This window comes from Malus domestica, chromosome 12 (genome assembly GCF_042453785.1).
Source record: "Malus domestica chromosome 12, GDT2T_hap1".
NCBI classification, from domain to species: Eukaryota; Viridiplantae; Streptophyta; class Magnoliopsida; order Rosales; family Rosaceae; genus Malus; species Malus domestica.
In genome coordinates this window covers 31,574,718-31,591,124 of record NC_091672.1, presented here as the reverse complement: position 1 = coordinate 31,591,124, position 16,407 = coordinate 31,574,718, and the positions used below count along the sequence as shown (strand labels likewise).

General features: G+C 36.3%; 2 protein-coding genes across 3 annotated transcripts; both read left to right on the top strand.

Moving 5' to 3' along the window:
* Positions 1 to 2,669: 2,669 nt before the first annotated feature.
* On the top strand, positions 2,670 to 6,674 carry LOC103451169 (phosphoglycolate phosphatase 1A, chloroplastic-like). Of its 2 annotated transcripts, none has more exons than XM_008390607.4 (11): positions 2,670 to 3,098; positions 3,497 to 3,564; positions 3,782 to 3,874; positions 3,961 to 4,032; positions 4,394 to 4,465; positions 4,629 to 4,688; positions 4,844 to 4,896; positions 5,303 to 5,400; positions 5,901 to 6,000; positions 6,237 to 6,340; positions 6,430 to 6,674. In XM_008390607.4, exons 1-11 carry the CDS (start codon positions 2,798 to 2,800, stop codon positions 6,534 to 6,536), a joined length of 1,128 nt encoding a protein of 375 aa, XP_008388829.3. In that variant the 5' UTR covers positions 2,670 to 2,797; the 3' UTR covers positions 6,537 to 6,674. The 2 variants fall into 2 exon arrangements, with proteins under 2 accessions (XP_008388829.3, XP_070666055.1); XM_070809954.1 differs by having other exon boundaries at positions 2,674 to 3,098; positions 3,713 to 3,874.
* Positions 6,675 to 8,489: 1,815 nt separating this feature from the next.
* Positions 8,490 to 16,253, top strand: LOC103451168 (probable E3 ubiquitin-protein ligase ARI8). The gene is made up of 15 exons (XM_008390606.4): positions 8,490 to 9,036; positions 10,294 to 10,418; positions 10,649 to 10,754; positions 10,880 to 10,970; positions 11,512 to 11,684; positions 12,214 to 12,318; positions 12,640 to 12,728; positions 13,457 to 13,564; positions 13,795 to 13,885; positions 13,993 to 14,082; positions 14,767 to 14,814; positions 15,016 to 15,087; positions 15,161 to 15,260; positions 15,336 to 15,462; positions 15,578 to 16,253. The coding sequence occupies exons 1-15, from the start codon at positions 8,854 to 8,856 to the stop codon at positions 15,846 to 15,848; spliced, it is 1,779 nt and encodes a 592-aa protein (XP_008388828.1). The 5' UTR covers positions 8,490 to 8,853; the 3' UTR covers positions 15,849 to 16,253.
* The last annotated feature ends 154 nt before the right edge of the window (positions 16,254 to 16,407 follow it).

The window sequence follows — 16,407 nt, the reverse complement described above, 5'->3', positions numbered from 1 at the left end:
TCATATTGTAATTCTCAGTGTTCTCCTCAAGGTACTTCTCACGAATCCCAAGATTCACAGTCATTTGTCTCTCAATAACTAGTGCTCCCAATGCAAAAATCATCTCACATTCCAGTTAATCATCATCCTATGACTACAGGAGCAAAGTTAGGCATTTTCAAACCAAAAGTGTTTACTACAATAAAGCATCATCTTTTCTCCATAGTAGATCATCTCACTAAACTTCCACCTACTCCTACCACTTACCTACAGGCTTCTAAGAATCCTCATTGGAAGACAACAATGCATGATGAGATTCAAGCTCTTCAAACTACTGGAACTTGGGATTTGGTTCCTCCCAATCCTCAATACATCTTAGTTGGATGTAAGTGGATTTTCAAAATTAAACATAGGACTGATGACACTATAGAAAAGTACAAGGCTATGCTTATGGCTAAGGGGTTTCATCAATAGGAAGACCTTGATTTTTCATAGACCTTCAGTCCTGTAGCCAAGCAAACTACATTTTAGGATTTTGTTGTCTATTGTTGTTGTCAATTATGATTTGTTTATTCCTCAACTAGATGTAAGCAATGCTTTTTTGCATAGTTATCTCAAAAAAGATGTTTACATGGTGCAGCCTTCTGGTTTCATGGATTAAGCTAAACCTCCACATGTTTGTAAACTAAAAAGATCACTCTCTGGTTTAAAATAGGCTCCTTGAGCCTAGTATAAAGCTTTTTACAATGCCATTCTTTCTCTCGGTTTTACTTCCTCATATTCTGACACTAGCTTGTTCATTAAGAGGGACAACACTATCACATTTATCATGGTGGGTATGTGGATGATATCATAATCACAGATAGTTCTTCTCAAGTCGGTTAGTCTATTATCTCTTAACTACAAGCATTGTTTCCAGTTAAAGATCTAGGAGACATCCATTATTTTTTAGGTATTGAAGTTCAGAGAAATGACAAAGGCTTATTTATGCATGAAACCAAATATGCTTTGGATTTGTTGAAAAAGAGTGATATGCTTAGAGTTAAACCTTGTAATACTCCAGTTGGATTAGCAAAATTGGATCATTCAGGCACTATACTCTCTGATCCCACCGCACATAGATCAATTATTGGTGTACTTCAGTATTTGACATAAACAATACCTGATTTAGCTTTTGCAGTTAATCAAGTTTGTCAACATATGTATACTCCTCGTACTATGCACCTACAAGCTGTTAAAAGAATCCTCAGGTATTTGATTCAGTCTCTGGTTTACTAAAGGTTCACAGGTTTTAACATCTTGGTCTAATGCTGATTGGGCTGGTTGTCCAGTGGATAGACGGTCCACTAGTGGCTACTGTGTGTTCTTAGGACCTAACATAATTTATTGGAGTGCAAAGAAAGAATGTACAATAGCTAGGTCCTTAACAAAAGCTGAATACAAGTATCTACCTAACACTGTTGCTGAATTGACTTGGGTTTGCAAGATTTTGCAGGATATCTCTTTTCCCATACTCAAGACTCCAAGTATATACCGTGACAATAAGAGTGCCATTGCTTTCACTTTTAATACAGTTTTTCATGCTAGAACTAAACATGTAGAATTGGATTATCATTACATTTGTGAGAAAGTTCTTCTTGGTCATATCATGGTGCATGTCAACACTTTGGTTCAACTTGCAGACTTAGTGAACATCTTCACTAAGTCTTTACTTGCAGACAGATTTGCTTCCTTGTCTTCCAAGCTTTCAGTTTGATCCTCTCCCTTTAGCTTGAGGGGGGGTGTTAAGGGTAATAGAGGATCACCCTATCACAGTGCACCAAGGCACCGGATTAGTAATTACCTTAGTGGTTAAGTAATTAGTAGATAAAATTGTTATGTGAGATTGGTGACTAGGCAATAGACAGTTATTTATATATCTATATCATTTTATAAAGTGTACTGTGAAAGCTAATAAGAATCATTCTTCACATATTCATTATCTCTCTACAATTTCTCTCACTCTCTCTCAATCTCTTGATTACTGCAAGAGCAAGATATTAGATTTCTACATACATATCAATATCATCATGCGTGAGGCTCAACTTAGACCTAGCAAATTCTATCACAAAACCAGCCAAGTTTTTCGATGCTAATATCTTAGAGAATTGTAAAAGAAGGTAAAGTTACTGTTCGTTGTTTTTTAGGATACGATCGAGTTACTGTTTACCCGTGACAGACAATATCACACACAGCTTTTAAACTTTAATCACCGAAAGAAGCACTTGAGTACGAGTTGACTGAAACCTCCCTGTCCCTGTGAAGCTGGAATTTGACATCGCGACGACACAAAGTAGCAGTTACCCAGTACCATTACCACGTCCATGTGATTTGACATTTTGAAAGTGGACCTGACCCATAGGCCAATGAGACCCACGGAAGGTTTATATTGGGCTAAAACTAGTAATACTGGGCTGGTGGCCTGGAGAGATATTTGGGCCTTTTGTTATGGCAGCCCTTGGCTGCAAGGGTGTGGATCATTTTTGAGCCCAAAGTGGAGATTGGAGAAGAGAAGAAAACTGAAATATGTCATCCGCTCCAGTATGATTGGATTACACAAGCCACCCAAAACCACCACGTGGCGACGAACAACCCCTTCCTTGCGTTTCCTTGCCTTTGAAAAGGAAAGGGAGAGGGAAAAACTACAAAGGCTTATGCCTCGAACGACGTACACCAAAGAAAAGGGAAGAAAAATATAAGGATATCTGATGACCCTTCATCCTAATGCAATAAAGAAAGAAGAAAAAGAAAAGAGAGAGATGGTGTGCAGAACAACAGCATGTCAGCAACAACAGTGATAGCTTCTGCTTCTGCTTCCGCGAAGAGTTCCCAATTGTTTGGGTTTGGGTCCTTTGGGATCAACAGCAACAGCAGCAACAATCTCTCTTGCACTCGGTCTACTACTACTACTACTACTACTAGTACACGTAATCTCTCATGGAACTTCATCAACAGCAACAAGCACAAGTCTAGGAAGTCAATGATGGAGGACAGCTTCACCACTCGGGCCTCCGCGCAGCCTCTCACGAATGCTGATGACCTCATTGACTCTGTGGAGACTTTCATCTTCGACTGCGATGGTCCACCTTCTTCAACTCGTTCATTTTCTTATGTTGTTGAATTGAATGTTCATCCAGTGATCTTCTTCTTTCTTTGTTTCATACTTGATTTCTATTACATGAAATTCGCATTTGTACTTATTTGATTCCCTCCTAAGTCCTAACCATTTTGTCTGATTACCTTTTAAAATGGAAAATTCAATTTATTCAGAACCAAGTGTTGAGTTAGATTGCTAATTTGAGGGAAGGAGCCACCGAACCAGGATATGATATGATAGGAATAGGATTACTCATGAATGTTCCATTAGAATTTGAATAATGTTTGTCTTACAATCTTATGCTATTTATTTGTGTCTTGGATGGTATATTGGTATTGCTCCATTTAACTGATCTTTCTACTCTTCACCCAACAACTGCAGGTGTTATATGGAAAGGAGATAAGCTCATAGATGGTGTCCCCCAAACTCTGGACATGCTCCGGTCCAAGGTCTGTCTGTCTGCCAATGTAGTATTTGTAGTTATCTACACATTCATATCATGGGGCCAGCAAAATCATTTTGCTTCACTGGTTTATATATCTTCAACTGTTTCTTTAGGTTTACTCTCGGATCCAAATGTAATGTAGCATGATACAGGTAGATAATTCTAAGAGGCAAGCATTGTTATGTGCCCTCAAACCACATGCATATTGTCTTTTCCTTCAGGGAAAAAGATTAGTTTTCGTCACCAACAACTCAACAAAGTCTAGGAAGCAGTACGGTAAAAAGTTTGAGACGCTTGGTCTGAATGTCAATGAGGTCAGTGCGACAATGCACCACTTTTCTCTTTTTTGCTCACAGATTTCAGCAAGTCATTAATTCTAACCACACTAGAACAATTTCAGGAGGAAATTTTTGCATCGTCTTTTGCTGCCGCTGCCTATTTGAAGTCCATTAATTTCCCAAAAGATAAAAAGGTAACCTCCATGCCTGGTTGGTAAAAAAAAATAAGTGAATATATTGTTTCTATTCATTTGCATAAAAGTGGAGTTTTTGTGAAGGGGAATGGTTTGCAACTTTGCATCATATGGCATGTGATCTTCTTCATTGTTATTTCTGTTAAAATCATGTATAATGCTTTCCAATATTTTTTCATCTAATATTTTATTTGCATGTAGCCACAGTATTATATGAAGGGTATTTCTTATTAACATGCAAGAAATTGTGACTTAATGTATTTCCACAGTTACTGGCACCTCATGATTAACACTACATATAGTTAGCGCATTCTAATCATGAATATTGATGATAATAGACTGATGATTTGGCGTTTTATAGGTCTATGTGATTGGTGAGGAAGGCATCTTGAAGGAGCTTGAGCTTGCTGGATATCAGTACCTTGGTGGACCAGTAAGTATGAGTTAGAAACTGCATAAGTTTCAATACATTGCAAGTTTTCTATTCTAAATCCCTCACTGAAATCAAATGATCTGTTATTCATTTGAGAGATAGAATGCTCCTGTTATAATACTTATAATGCATGGTATTTTATAGTGCCGACTTTTTCTTCCAGGAAGATGGTGGGAAGAAAATAGAGCTGAAACCTGGATATCTGATGGAGCATGATGAGAGCGTATACTTCTGTCCTTTCTTGCATCATAGAACTGAGTTTATTTTTGGGTTTTTACAGATAAAAATACAAGTGGAACTTTCTCCCAAAAGATTTAAAGCTTCTGCATTCTTTTCGGAACTTAATATTGGAAATTCTATTTGTTCATTGTCTTCTAGGTTGGAGCTGTTGTGGTTGGATTTGATCGAAATTTCAACTACTACAAAATTCAGTAAGTTCTGTTCATTGTTGTGTATGTCAATGCATTTGTGTTGAAGATACTGCAAGTTTTTATATTTTATTTTTGGTTACAAGGGACTGTACTTTCTTTGTTATTAAAGTGTGAAGAATCATTGCTGCTTCTAGTACCCTCTTTTTTAGATTCTTTTTCTCCCCCACATAGTTGCCGGAAGTTCACTGTCTTCTTTTCCTTTGGAATGTATTTGTATTTGGGTCTATATGCAAATATTGTGTTACAGTCTTACAGAGTGTTAAATGGAAGGTAACATACAAGGTACTTTACCCCCTTACCGAATGCCAAATCATCTTAACATAATGGTCTTATTATCTATGCACTTGTTACATGTATTGCATTTTATCTTCTGTTTCAGTTAATATTGACGTTTATGTAATGGTAGGTATGGGACACTCTGTATACGTGAAAACCCTGGATGTCTTTTCATTGCTACGAATCGTGATGCTGTCACTCATCTTACAGATGCTCAGGAATGGGCAGGTTCATTTCTTTCTTCTCCTTGTTGCACTCTGTGTTTTAATTACATTATTCTCAAATGTGCTGTTATGCTGCAAAAAAAATAAATATTTTTCTAAATGGATTTTGTGTAAAATTCAAAAGTCATTTGTTAGGTGTAGCGGTTTTTGCAGTCCTTGCACTCGTTCAATTGTTTTTATGCTTTGATCTCCTTGTTCCCATTCAATTATCAAAGCACAAAAATGAGGTTGAGGAGATACGAGCGTGAAAATTTCCACCAGTTAGTAGATCTTAGTAAAAAAGCTCATTGGAATCTTTGAACTTGTGTATCTTCTGAATGTTGAATCAGATTATCCATGCTTCATTTACTGAATGCATGGGTTAGTATTCCATATCACTTGATTATATGAGACCTAAACTTCAAAGTTTACTAGGAAACCTTTGAATTTATGGACCTAAAAGTACCTGGCCGAATGTGTTGTTACTGAATTGGTGGAGCTACTATAATTTATACTATACTGCAGGTGGTGGTTCAATGGTTGGTGCTATCAGTGGATCTACTCAACGCGAGCCATTGGTTGTGGGAAAACCCTCTACATTTATGATGGACTACTTAGCAAACGAGTAAGTCAAATGCCTTATTTCTTGTTATTTATTTAATTTTTTATCTTATGTAACATGAGTGCTGTTGATCCTGAGCAAATAGGACCATATTTATGATAAGAAGTCTTATGCTACAAAACAACAAGGCCATCTATCAATCTGCACATCATATGGTGTGATGCAGATAATGCGCTTTAGATTTGACATGTAGTCTTTATTGGTTTAGCATTTAACATATTGGAGTTGATCAATGACAGATTTGGTATCCTGAAGTCACAGATCTGCATGGTTGGGGACAGGTTAGATACTGATATTCTGTTTGGACAAAATGGTGGTTGCAAAACTCTTCTGGTTCTCTCAGGTAACCAAATTCTGCATTACTTGGGCCAAATTTTTACTTCATTTTGGATTGTATTTAGCTAAGGAAGGCTTTTCCGTTGTGTGTGATAGGCGTCACCACCTTGCCGGTGCTTCAGAGTCCCGACAACTCCATACAACCAGATTTTTACACAAACAAGATTTCAGACTTTTTGTCTCTCAAGGCTGCAACTGTATGATTATGTTACCCCTAAAAACAATCTTGTGCTCATCTGTCATTATTTGGCTTTACCAGTCATAACTTCCATTTCATTATTTGTGAAAAATGGTTTATTTTTTTATCAATAACACTAATAATATCACAGCTTCGTATCAAATTTGCCGCCAGGGTTAGCAGAGAAAGAGAAAGAGCTGGTAGACTTCATTTTTTTGGTTGGGAATATGACACTATTAGAAAAGTAACATAAGATGATGCGCAATGGATAGCCAAAGTAGTTACTATATGTCCAATCACATAAACAAAAGATGGTTCATAAAAATTTACCATTACTATGAGATAAAATGAACAATTTGAATGAGAAGAACTCTGTCATGTTTCTCGCGGATAAAATTTATGGTTGATAAATTGGTTAACTTGATTGTAGAGAGATTATATTCACCCATCCTAAATTACTTTTTGCACACATTTTTATTTTTTAATATTTTTTTGATATCTACACAGCACTAACACTTGATAAAAAATAAAATAAAAATTAAAAGAGTGAAGAAATAATTTGAGATGTGTGAATATAATCTCTCTTGATTTATTGTATTGTGTTTTTTTTTTATCTATTGTAATACTACTAAACACCAATGCATAGTAATTTGATTTATCTTTTGTAGTTCCAAAAAGAAAAGGGAAAATGTGACCCTTATTTCTTGAACCATACTTAACTACTCAAAAATGAGTAGGAACTCCTACTCTTAGGACGTGTTTAAGTATCCGTAATCGGAATGAAAATGTAAAATTGAATTCCGATTACGAAGTACTACGTTATTTACTAAACATTGAGGAATAAAAAAAACAATGGGGCCCACCTAAATTTTGGAATTCAATTCCTTGTATTGGTGGAATTGGATTCCTTAGATGTAGATGGTAATTCAATTCCTGATTGCTTGGACAATCGGAATGATACTTTTGTTCCCTTTATGCCCTTACCTTTTTTATTTCCAAGACTATCCTTTATAAACTCATTAGCCCTAGTTTAATTATGCACAATTCCTTACTTTTTTTAGTTCCATGCTCATTCACATTATGCAGAAGTCTATACATATGCCGAAGAGAAGAAACTACAACTTGAGAGATAAAATTTAAATATTAAAATAAATACTTAAATTTATAAAAAATAAATAAAAACATTTTAGTGTGTTTATGAAATAAAAAAGCAATATAATTTTTTTCTTCTTACTATTATATATTATATCAAATTTTATTAAAAAAAGTATATAAAATATTTGATTTGGGACAAGGGCATTTTAGTAATTATACTGGTTTATATTCCAATTTTACTGAATTAGTAAACAACTTTATGAAATTAGTGTCATTTCTATTTCGATTCCAGAACATTTAAGTAAATAGCTTCAACAGGAATCCGATTATGACTTCTCATTTCAACTCCTCCTCAATTCAATTTCCCCTCAATTTAATTTCTTATATTTTCATTATGGTTACGTAAACGTGTCATTAATGTTTTAATCACATAGCTTTATGCGTATGATTAGAACCGTTCATACTATGAATCATACTGTAAATATCATCTTTGCAAAAAAAATAAAGCTAAGGTCGTTTAGTCAATCTATTATAGCAAATACATAACGGTTCGTAATGCTTTTACCAATTTCGTTCATTTGTTTTTAAATAGTTTGATGGCCAACTGTTCATTTGTTTTTAAATAATTTGATGGTCAAACGATCTTAGTTTTAATTGATTTTTTACAGAACATGTCTTTATATGATGATTTATAATGAGAATTGTTATTAGCACTACAAATTTCTCATTCTACACTTAACTTTCAATATATGGAAAGAAAAATACACTTGTGAGTTATGTAGAATAAGATTTTTGGAATGTTAATAACACTTCTCTTTATAATATCAACGGTTTTAATTATAAACATAAAATTTTATAAATTGACAATGAATTATAACAATTTGAGAAATTTTGAGTAGAAGTCCTGCTCATCTTTCGGCAAGAGTTCCTATTTCTCCCTCTACCGTGGCCATCCCAGTCATCATGAAAAGCAACATTTTCCTCTCTCCATTTCCATTTCCATTTCCATCTCCTCAGAATCCTTTCTTCTTTCCTTCCCCTTCTTCAATCAACCAATCAACCAGTCAACCACAGAAAATGCTCACACTCTCTTTCCCCCTTTCACGCTCCCTTCTCCTTTGATTTCCATTTCTGCCACTCCCCCTCTCTTTCTCTAATCTAATCACCCCTAACCCCCAGTCGGTCCTATGCAAATTAGGATTGATTCCCAATTAGGGTTTTGATCCTTTTCGTCAGAAATCCAAGAAATGGATTCGGACGAAGAGTTCGACATGCTCGACGCCAACGACGACGACGACGACGATTTCTACAGTGGCGGCGATGATGATGCAGCTGGCGCTATGGACAGCGACGACGCTGGAGTTGCTGATTACGAGTTCATCGACAACGACTCCGACGATTCCAATGATGTCGCCTCGCATCGATACCAGGTGGCTTTTCTCTTCAATTATCACAATTTCATAACTTCTCTTTTAGTTTCTTTGAAATGATTTTGGCTAATTGATTTTTTTATTCTCATGCTTCTTCTGGGTTTTGAAAGTTGAGCCCTTTTAATACTTGTCCATATGTTAAATATGCTTAATTTTTATATTGGGTCCAATCATAAAAAAATTATTCTTTTTTTGTAGTCGGCTTTGTGGTAATGTTAGTGTTGCTGATTTTGATCTTAGGTTTCATTGATTTATCCGAAATGTAAATTTAGTTTGTGTTGTGGGAATGTAAAAAGTCGGAGCCTTTACTTGTACTGTGGAAATGCTAATTCTGCTAGAATTATTAGCTTTGTTATAATGTTAATAATCCTTGATTTTGATATTTGGGTTAGTTGGGCTAGAGTTACCAAGGAAGGATTTCCGTAGTTGCTGCTATTCCTAACAAAAAAGAGTTTGCATAGATCGTGGGTTAACTATATCTGGTGTTTTTTATTCTTTTGTAGACTTGATTTGTAATTTTTTTTTGTTCAGGCCTCGGGCACGTGCCGCGCCCCTCCCCCCACCCCCCCCCCCCCCTCTCCTCCCTCCCTCCCTCCCTCCCTCCTAGGGCACTTTAGTTGATTTGTTAAAGTCATCCCTCCCTCCTAGGGCACTTTAGTTGATTTGTTAAAGTCAGGGACTTTTGTTGATGGATAAAGCCAATTATGTTTAGAGAAATTTGGTATTTATATGATTGGTAGCTGACCATGGTTGAAGTGATTGGGGCTTTTTTATTTTAATTTATTTTAATTTTTTATCTTTGTGGATCCTTTGAAGGTTGTTCATTGTTTCGGTGAACTCCAGGGATTTGGTAACCTTTCTCTTGAAGCATTTGGATCTCGGAACAAGTAAAGCTAAAACTGATCCATATCGCAGAATGTTGTGTGCTGTCATTGTTGTGTCCAAAGATGAGAAAAGTCTTGTAGTTTAAGATACTGATACATACTAATTGAAATTTTGCACCTTACATGAAATTCGTTAGTGGATTTCTACACGCGGATTCCAAACTTTTGAAATTTGTAATGAACTCTACTAGGCTGTGATATCTGTGCTTTATTTTTGCTTTATTTTTTTATTGCATTATATAATCTCGTTTACTAAGTGTATGTATGGATCTTTAATTTACGGGTTTTGGATGCTTGTCTATAGGCCAAAATGAAGTTTATCAGTTAGTTGTGGCTCTCATTATTGTTGTAATTTCGTTATGCTTTATTGCAGCAAAACTACACCGTTTTGACAGAGGCTGACATTCGTCAGCATCAAGAGGAGGATATTGTGAGGATATCTACAGTGCTTTCTATTCCAAAAGTTGCAGCTAGCATACTGCTCCGCTACCATAATTGGTAAATTGCTGTCTCCAATGTTTGTTTTCTTTGCTTATTTGGCTAATTTCTTTACATGCTGACATGTATTGCCTTTACTCTTGGTAATGGGTACCTGGGTTATGTGAACCAAATTTAGTTTGTCACATAATTTCCACTATACCTTGCCCAATTTGTTTGATAAGTTTTATACAATGGTGCATTGTTTTTCTGGATTTTCTAATGAACCTATACTTCCTTCATACTCACAGGAGTGTCAGTAAAGTACACGATGAGTGGTTTGCAGATGAAGGAAAGGTTCGCAGGGCTGTTGGCTTGCCCGAGAAACCAGTTGTTGAATACCCTTATGCAAGTGAAGTAAGCAGTCCATGCTTTCGTATGTCATCAAGTTTGGGCATTTTTTGCTTCAAAGTTATTTTTTTTTGCTCCAAACCGTTATATATTGCTGACAGCTTTGATAACATGTTCTTGTCTTTTAACAGCTTAATTGTGGGATTTGTTTTGAGACCTATCCTCGTGATAAGATGCATGCTGCAGCTTGTGGTCATCCTTTTTGTTCCTCATGCTGGGCAGGTTTGATACAATGTCATATATTTTTTTCTTTTTTCTTCCATGGAAAAGTTGAACTTTTAGTGTAGTGTGCATGATTTTTTCACTTTTCTATTATCACCAGGGATGCGTTTATATAAGGAAGAATGCTGTAATATAAGAAAAGTATGTTCAGCAATTTAGTCAAACTTTTGTTTATAGGTTCCTCAATACATGTGGATTTCTTGCATTTGTGCAAGACCTCTGTTAGTGACTTTATGGTTGCACATAAAAGGCCAGACTGGTCCTCCTTTTGTCATCATTTAGTGGGTCTATGTTTTCCCATCATATATAGCATTTTCTAGGAGCTATATGTGTAGAGTTGATAATGAGATGTATTATATGTATTGTAGTTCCATTTCTTGTACTGCTGATACAATTTTTGTATGTTTTTTACGTCTCTGTCATCTAGTATCCAGTAATCTGAAGTTTACAAATATATATATAATTTTTTCATCTTGTTATTGTTTCCAAATGAGTTTCGAGTTTTGTCTTACGTTCTTTTATCATTTTCCATGTCTTGTAGGCTATATTAGCACGGCCATTAATGATGGCCCTGGATGTTTGATGTTGCGCTGTCCGGATCCATCTTGTAGTGCTGTTGTTTTCCAAGATATGATAAATGATTTGGCTTCCTATGAAGAGAAGGAGAAATATTCGCGCTACTTTCTTAGATCTTATGTTGAAGACAATAGGAAGGTAATCCCATGATTGGATCCTTGATCACAATGATCAGCGATTTGTCTATTCTCCCAAAATAAACGCAAAACCTTAGCCTTTATATCTTCTTACTTGCCAAACGTTTAATTAATTTGAGGTTATAGTGATTAAAAACAAGTAGAACCATTCTAGTTGGCAAGTTGATCAATTAGCCTTAGTTGATCCATCTTAAATTCGGTACTATTGTTTTTATGTAAACTAGACATGCAGTTGACTTGGTGACGTCATAGTTAACAGTATATGAGTGAGAAATGTATTGCAGTGGCAGCTTAGAAGTAAACTTAAAGATTGCTTCATTTCTGATAAGTGATTACAGAAAAATATTTATGTTCTGTACAACTTCATTACCTTGCCCTAGTTGTTCTGTACAACTAGGGCAAGGTAATGCATGACTTTATGGATTTTCTGTAAGGTTTTAAACGTATATTTTGCATTTGGATGTTTTTTTTTACTAGCCTTCATTCAATATTTTGTTGACCATTATTATTTCATGGATGTTTCTCTGTAGACCAAATGGTGTCCTGCTCCAGGCTGTGATTATGCAATAAATTTTATTGTTGGTGGTGGAAGCTATGATGTTACCTGCCACTGTTCATATAGCTTTTGCTGGAATGTGAGTCTCTTTGAAATTTTCACATATAGTTTTTATCTTCGTTGAATATTGCATGTATGTGCATTTTGTATGGCGTACAGGATAAAGATATGATATGATGCAGCAATGTGAGAAATCTCCAAAAATTAGAATATGATATGCGTTGTAATGATGCATATATACATGGCTTGTTATTTTTCTTCTTGTTTTATATTTATGCTTTGTTTTATGATGCATATGAGCCCTTAAGCATTGTATAATACCACTTGGTGCTTCATATGAAGTTATCCTGTGCGTCATAGGTGCTCATGGCATTTACATCATGTGAATTTGACCTTGCAGTGTACTGAGGAAGCTCACCGTCCCGTTGATTGCGGCACTGTGTCAAAATGGATAATGAAGAATAGTGCAGAATCTGAAAATATGAATTGGTACGTAAGACATTAGTTATTGGCGGAATACTAACCTTATAAAGTAGGAGAATAGTGATCAGATGTGAACATTGGACTTCTCCAGGTCCCATAGGATGATGGGAAAATAATCTATGTGCTGAACCCAAGTAATGTTTGATTAAAGCATGGCCAGTCCCTACCATAATAATTGCATGACATGTCTAAACCTTATCCTGGAATCCTGGATATACGCTTTGATGTCATATCTACACGACAATCCTGTAGCTAGGTAGTGCGCAAATGCCAATGTTGAAGTGTGGGATGGTGCCGGCCAAAAGAAAAGGTCTGTAATGGTCCCCTTAGTATGGACTTTACAAGTTGGGAGCTGGGTTCTTGATGACTCCCTAAAATATTGTAGTAAAATATATCAACGTTTGGATGTTAAGCTTATAGTTTGGACAAAATTGTGCTTATTCCAGTTCCTAGTTCAAAATATTTTGACAGGTATAGCCACAGAAAGATAGGCAGTCAGGTTTACATCAGGGATGGATTAAAAGAAGACTTAAGTCTTCAAAATTTCCCTGAGGGTCTATCTCTCTCTGATGCACATGTCATCAATAGCAGCTTCACAAAATAAATTTTTATTGTTTTTAGCTCAAAATACTAAGTTTCACCTCTCCCAGACTCTGCGTAAAGCGGGAGCCTTGTGCACTGGGTACGACCTTTTTTAGCTCAAAATACTAAGTTATATTGTTGATGGATTTCAGGATATTGGCTAATTCCAAGCCCTGCCCAAAGTGCAAACGGCCGATTGAGAAAAACCAAGGCTGTATGCACATCACTTGCACACCACCTTGTAAATTTGAGTTTTGCTGGTAAGCATTTTAGTAACAGTACCTTTTGTACTTTGATTTCCTGTGTATCACAATCATCTGAAAAATGATTTAATATCTTGTGCCCCTTTCCTAGTTTTTTACAAAGGCATAACTTTCTTATGTCAAAGCTGGATTTCATGTCATCTGCACCTTGTTTGAACACTATCTGCTCAAAAAGAGAAAAAACAAAATCTTTCTAGAACATTGATACATGTAGTACATGCTTTCAGGCTTTGCCTCGGTGCGTGGTCGGACCATGGTGAAAGGACAGGTGGCTTTTATGCATGTAACCGTTATGAGACAGCAAAGCAGGAGGGAGTGGTATGTTAATGTAGTTTGCATCTCTATTATGATGGTCGTGTATTTTCTCAAGCTATTAACTCAGTTTGTGCCATAATATATGATTCTTATCGTATTGTTATATACAGTATGATGAGGCAGAGAAACGAAGAGAGATGGCCAAGAACTCTCTGGAGAGGTACACTCATTATTATGAAAGATGGGCAACCAATCAATCGGTAAGTACCTAGTTTGCCTAAGAATTTAGTAAAACTGATGTCACTCAGATATCAGGGTTCTGAAGTTCTCATGTATGCACATAGTTCCTAATGTTTATCTATCTAAAAGACATCTTTCTTAATGAACCAGGTTCGGTTAACTTATTAGCTATGTTTTGCCTCGGTAGTAAACAGTCATATATACATAATGTGACTCTGCATGAACACGTACAGAAGACAAGTTTATATATTTCCTTTACATTGCTGATGTCTTCACATGTTACAAACTTGTAGGCAACAATTCTGTTGACAACTAATCATTATGCTTGCTATGTTCAGTTTTCTGAAGTATTGATGTTTGCTCATTGTTGGAAATGTCAATTAGTTATTAAAATTGGTTGTTTTTTTTAATAAAACAAGTCATGTGGCTTTCTTTGACTTATTTGCTTACTCCTTGATGCTTTAGCAGATGCTTTCTTTGACTTAATGTCAATTGCTTGACGTTTATCATAGGCTTTTTGTGCATGTGCAGATGTTTTTATTTTTTAAATTGATGCTTTAGCAGTTTCTATTTTCTTCTTTGCTGGGGTATAAAATAGTATCTAATAATTTCAAAATACATGTTCTTCATGACAATCTACTATACTTAATAAAATACATTATGTTAGAGTCTAATTTTTTTTTTTAACCTTTCCTTCACTGCAGTCCCGTCAAAAAGCACTTGCAGACTTGCAGCAGATGCAAACTGTGCACGTAAGTAAAACATTTTACTATCAGGTCTTTCTTGGTTAGTGATTCTGGTATTGGTGATTTATGTGAATATCAATTGTGTATAGCTTGTGTTCCTGGGTTTATGCTTAGTGCAGTGTATTTTATATATGTACAATTTTCTCCACCTACTGTTTTCTGTTCAGCGTTTTTAAGTTATGTATACTGTCGATGTTGTTATTGTAGCTTGAGAAGCTGAGCGATATCCAGTGCCAACCTGAGTCACAGCTGAAGTTCATTACAGAGGCCTGGCTACAGGTACCCTACAAGTTACCACACTTTTCTACCAAGAGTGTTTTGCTTTTTCTTAGTAAATTTTCTCTATTTTCAGATAGTTGAATGTAGGCGAGTACTAAAATGGACGTATGCTTATGGATATTATTTACCGGAGCATGAACATGCCAAGAGACAGTTCTTTGAGTACTTGCAAGGTATGTCATTTTCTCCAGCTCGAAGAGAGACGATGCATCATGTTGCTTTGTCCTAATTAATTTCTGTTTCTGCAGGTGAAGCTGAGTCTGGGTTGGAACGGCTTCATCAATGTGCAGAAAAGGAGCTACAAGTCTACCTTAATGATGAGGACCCATCAAAAGATTTCAATGAGTTCCGCACAAAACTTGCTGGATTGACCAGGTTATGTTCGACTAAAGATATTACACTATAGTTTTCTGATTGGATAAGTTGACTCGGGTTACAAGGATATAGCTTTTCAGTTTATTGATTTACGGTTCAATTTCAATGAAAACAGCGTGACTCGAAACTACTTTGAAAATTTAGTTCGAGCTCTGGAGAATGGTCTATCAGACGTGGATTCCCATGGTGCCTGCAGCAGGACAGTAAGCTCAAAGTGTTTGGGAGGTTCAAGTAAGGGAAGAGGTGGGAGGGTCAAGGCTACAACATCCAGGTCTAGTAGTTCGAGTAGAAACATTGACGATTTAGGCCACTGGTCCTGTGAACATTGCACCTTCGCAAATGTCAGGTCGGCCAGTGTGTGCCAGATGTGTCAACAGCGCCGGTAACTTGTGTTTCCTATGCAAATTGGCCTAATCGGTTGTGGATGCCTTGGTTTTGCCTCTTTGGCTGGCAGATTGCAGCGGAGAATTGGCCTGGCGGGTTGGGATTGCAAGTGCGAGGAGGATGCACAAAATAACAAGGGTGGGAGGAAGAGAGTGTCTTGCTTGTTTATAGGAACATGAGCTGTATATAGTTCTGTTGTTCGCCTAGCATTTACGTTGCTGTCTTGATTCATGCAAATGCAAATGCCCTGGATCTGTGATTTTCATGTCATTAATCAGTTGCTGATAAAATTGTAGCGAAGTTTGAATCTTTAAAAAAAGTCGGGGGTAGTGGTTGTAACTTGTAAGAGTGAACTAGTCCCCTGCTGCACCTGCGCAAATTAAATAAGTTACGTACTATTTATCTTCCTTTTTTTTTCTTCTCATCTTGAATGTTATCGAACGAAATCCCCTTTGAGTTTTCCTTTCGCTCCAACTTCCCTCTGAACTATTCTTCAATTTCCTTTGTTTTCTTGTATCATTGTGCAAGTAAAATCCAAATATACGGCGATTTGGATTTCCA